This window comes from Bombina bombina, chromosome 9, assembly GCF_027579735.1.
Source record: "Bombina bombina isolate aBomBom1 chromosome 9, aBomBom1.pri, whole genome shotgun sequence".
Classification (NCBI taxonomy): Eukaryota; Metazoa; Chordata; class Amphibia; order Anura; family Bombinatoridae; genus Bombina; species Bombina bombina.
The window spans coordinates 205,126,557-205,131,556 of NC_069507.1; the positions used below are offsets into that span (position 1 = coordinate 205,126,557).

General features: G+C 33.5%; 1 protein-coding gene across 9 annotated transcripts in view; it reads right to left on the reverse strand.

Annotated features, from left to right (window-relative positions):
* The window catches only part of EBF3 (EBF transcription factor 3), a 159,708-nt gene that overhangs the window by 152,899 nt on the left and 1,809 nt on the right, over positions 1 to 5,000 (reverse strand). For all 9 annotated transcript variants that reach the window (XM_053692585.1, XM_053692584.1, XM_053692581.1 and 6 more), the window contains exon 4: positions 4,324 to 4,379. In XM_053692585.1, the coding sequence (XP_053548560.1) occupies positions 4,324 to 4,379 (56 nt within the window). The remainder of the gene's footprint in view (positions 1 to 4,323; positions 4,380 to 5,000) is intronic.

The following is a 5,000-nucleotide window of genomic DNA, read 5'->3' on the forward strand; positions in this document are numbered from 1 at the left end:
ATATAAAAATGTTGCAATTTTATTAGAAAATATTGGAGGTTTCTTTCTACATCAGCTGTACTTGGAATTGGTTCACAGAGTGTTGATATTGGCTTAAAACACAAAATGTAGATATGTGCATATATATTAAATTGGCCCCAGTTCATGTAATCTCACATGGAAAGAAGTAAAGCTGCTCACGTGGTCTTTAGTGATTTTTGTTTTAGTTAAAATAATAAAATGGAGCGATAGAGCTTAGAAAAGCCGAAGTGTTTGAGCGCCCAGAGGAATGTGAGCCGTGTGCGCAGCAATATGCTTATTATTGGATGATATTTAGGAAGAAAGTGCTAATGGGCAATCTGGTGTTTATTTTGAAACTGCTAACAATGATTTTTCTTTGGTAAAAAGGCAGTGCCTGTGAGTACGGCTGAGTGGCTTTTGAACATAGGCTGTGACAGATGGTGCGGGCTATAGGTGCACTCCTTGGCTACATTTACTGTGCGCGCGGGGCATTTACTGTATCCAGCGCGGCCGGTGCTGCAGCTATACAGGACAGTGGGTGTTGTGACCTATACTAGCTATAGGCTACTAGAAAATAACCCAAGTACAGCCCTGTATTTACTCTGTATGATGCTTCACATCACCCTGGCTGTGCCATAAGACCTGCCTGTGCCACATCTACCTCTGGCTACATCTAGCAATATATAGCAACTAACAATACTTACTGTCTGCTAAGCACAGCTCCTGTACCGTTTAACCACTTCTCTAGCACATAACATTAAAGCTCCTTTAGTATTAGGATCCTGCTCATCTAATATTCTACTTATTCGCCCATGTCTCATCTCCATCCGCACATGGTCCCTGACCAACAGCCCTACACTGATCATCAGTCCTACATTAACCATCAGCCCTACACTGACCATCAGTCCTACATTAACCATCAGCCCTACACTGACCATCAGCCCTACATTGACCATCAGCCCTACATTGACCATCAGCCCTACACTGACCTTCAGCCCTACACTGATCATCAGCCCTACACTGACCATCAGTCCTACATTAACCATCAGCCCTACACTGACCATCAGCCCTACATTGACCATCAGCCCTACATTGACCATCAGCCCTACACTGACCTTCAGCCCTATACTGATCATCAGTCCTACATTGACCATCAGCCCTACACTGGCCATCAGCCCTACACTGGCCATCAGCCCTACACTGATCATCAGTCCTACATTGACCATCAGCCCTACACTGACCATCAGCCCTACACTGACCATCAGTCCTACACTGACCATTAGTCCAGCACCAGTATCCTGAACTTTTCTACCAGACTTTTCACCATTTAAAAACATTTGGCAGCCAGATTCTGCTTTTAGGTATTCAATGGGTTAACCCAGCTACTTATATCATCTACTCCAGGCTGCCGTACCATCTGGGTTCCTGCAAATTCTTCTTCAGTCTACAGCAAAAATGTAAACGTGTGACTCAAAATCCTGTTCAGAGCCTGGGAGTCTCATACTCCTCCTGGTTGTATGCACCGATTTTTCCCATGCACCTCCTAACCCCAGCTACTGCAGAACCTGGGCCAGGGTAGTGCACATCACAGCCTTGGCACTCATTAGCTCTTCCACATATAATCAAGCCTGTCAGGTCTAATTTACTTATCCGATTTATAACATCTATGGTCCAAACAGACCTCCACACAATCGGAGCCTCTCTTGCCCAATCTCTTTACACTAACAGACATGGGTTATATTTTTATGTCTTTCTCTAAATATATATATAAAATGTTTACTTTGTTTTTTGCAGTGGACTGTTTGATTCAGATGTGTTGTATGCTGACCGAGGGGTCTAATATTTTTGGAAGTTAATTCCTTTCAACACCTCATAAAACTACTAATTGGGTATCTATTTTTCATCCACTTTGACACCTTCAGTGCCACAGCTGGAATGTATGACATGACATCAATTACACCTCTATTTAGTAGAGCAAGTTTAAAAGGAAATTGAGCAGCAAATACAAATTAGAAATAACCACCAAAATAAAGAATAAAAAAGCGTGTTTATAAGATGCTATCAGTGGAATCTACATTTATCACCGTTGGTGCCTAAACTCCAAAAAATGGCACCGTACATTATGAGTTAAATCCTCAGCTTGCGCTCCTAGCCATATATTTACTACAACCAGCAGCATATAGCAGTAACAGCATTTATAAGAAAATATGGGGGATATCACCAGAACCAAAGAAATAGTAAACCAATTGTTCTGGATTTTAACGCAATTGGGTTTTTAGCATGAATAAACATGCTTTTATATATACATACATATATATATATATATATATATATATATATATATATATATATATATATATATATATATATATATATATATAAAGTATATATATATATATATATATATATATATATATATATATATATATATATATATATATATATATATATATATATACAGTATATATATATATATATATATATATATATATATATCATATACTAATTTATTTTTTCCAAGTGTGAAACTTGTCTATTGTCTGTCTTGTCTGTACTAATGTTACTATGATAGGACACAAGTGTAATAATGTAACAGATTTACTAACAGATATTGTTTTGCTAACACCCAGCAATCTCAGACACAACACTGACTGTTTGTTGATACAGCATGTGCAATATAACTTCTGGTGATTGTTTCTCTGCCTCTGATGAATCCTCGTATTTAGATATGATTTATATTTTGTTTTGTAGCACAAACAGAAATCCATAAACTGTCGGTTCAGCGCCATTGACTCTTTGATCAGTTACTGGGCTATTTTCCTTCAGTGAAGAGAGATTAAGCGATTTGGTTCCAGCACTGTTAGACTGTGAGATACCAACAATAAAAAGTCTACTTAAATTTGTCGACCCTACACTCCCTTTTATTCATCTGCAGTGAAACTTATAGCATCTTATATAAACCTCTTAATTAGTGATTTCCGAAAACATTTTGCTCTTTATATACAAAGGAAATAAAAGCACATTGTGAATTGAAGTGCGCTCCAGCCTAAATGGGCTCCTCTGTAACCCATTGACATAATTGCTAAAGGGTCCAGTGGCTCTCTTGTCCCCTCACTGTACTGAGCTTGTCACTTTTGCTTCTCTTTAGGATCATATCAAATGGGATCACTGGGAGAAGCATTATAAAACAAAAACGCCCTACAAGGTAAGGAAAATAACGTTTTTGTTTGCCTTATTGCCTTCTGGATTTGTATAGAAGTAGAATTAGATCTATTATTATATTTTATCATTTATTTACATTTTATAGAAATCACGTGTATTGGATTTGAATGATGGAATAATGATAAACCAATTTACTTCTTATATATATATATATATATATATATATATATATATATATATATATATATATATATATATATATATATATATATAAAGTATATATATACCACAAACAAAAATGTAATCAGAAATTGTACTTTCACAATAGACCATAATATTATGTTATATGTAATGTTAGGTTTGTATATATATATATATATATATATATATATATATATATATATATATATATATATATATATATATATAAAAATAACCGTTGTTAAATATTTATAAAATATATATAAACTAAACTAATACTACAGATTTAGTTCTCATATACATATCACAGTCATGTAAATAAAAGTTAGTTATGAAAACTATAACAATTTATTCTTTTTTATTTTATTGTATTTTTTTTAATTTATTTAATAATTGCTGTGAATTGTTATTGATAACCTGTAGTTACCACCGGTAAAGTTGTACAAGGCAGGTTAAATAATTTAATAAGCAACAGCGTGTAATTATGTTATTTACAAGGGTTGACAGGGAGTTGAAGATGAAGGAATAAGAGCTCTTGTTCCAGAGCAGGAAATGGACGGGTTCGGGTGACCCCTGGAGCCTGGAGTTTGAAATATGGAGATGGGGGGCTTAGAGGTGAATGGGGACCATAGTGCAACAAGGTGACTTTTCACCTCAACACATTTAACATGGAAATTTAAACATCCCTAGCTCTAGATCCCACTATAGTTTAGATGTACTGAAAAGGTTGTATTTTATGTGATATAAGTAATTTAGACTACCCAGTATTTTCCATTCTGCCTCCTTAAAGTGCAATATATAAATCCTAAATAATCTTTATGTTGACAGTTTTGATAACACCCTAATTAATGTAAATTTATGTTTCCCAAAAATGAAAGGAACTAGTGTCAAATTACAATAGGCCCTTTGTTACAAAAATCAGCAAAACACAAACTTTAGAATTCTGTAAAACTTTCTTACCTGTTTGGTCATGGAATCTATTAATCTGACATACAAATCTTGTTCTGTTCTAACTCCTGAAAAGGAGAAAAAAAAGGGAAAAAGTGAACCATCATTTTTATTGGGGTTAAAGAAAAAAGAGCAGAGAAAATCGCTTGCTAAATGAGTGATCTTTATCAATTAAGACAAACAATGTATCACATTATCTGACATTGAAGCGAAACAATAATAAAATATCAGTTATACTTTTTTAATAAAATAAATAACTACACATTTTTGTCAATTTAACCGCAAATTTGCAAATTCCAACTATTTTAAAATATGTATTTTGTTGATACATTTATTTCAATAGTTTGTAAACACAAATTTAATGTAACAAGCTCATAACATACATATTTGTTTTTTTAATTATAATTTACTATAATATATTGACGCTTTTGGTAAAATGTTACGATGTTATCTATATTTTATTAAATAAATGTTTTCTCACATTAGAATAAAAAAGTATTTTTCAAGTAAAATGTTAAAAAAAGAAAAAAAAAAAGATTTTTTTTTAATAATTTATGCAGTGATTCCAACCGGTTAAATTCTCTTTTTTTTTTTTTTTTTTTATAGATATCAGCAAATATTAATTTTCATTTGAAATTTTCTCTTAGATTCACACACACACACATACATACATATATATATATATATAT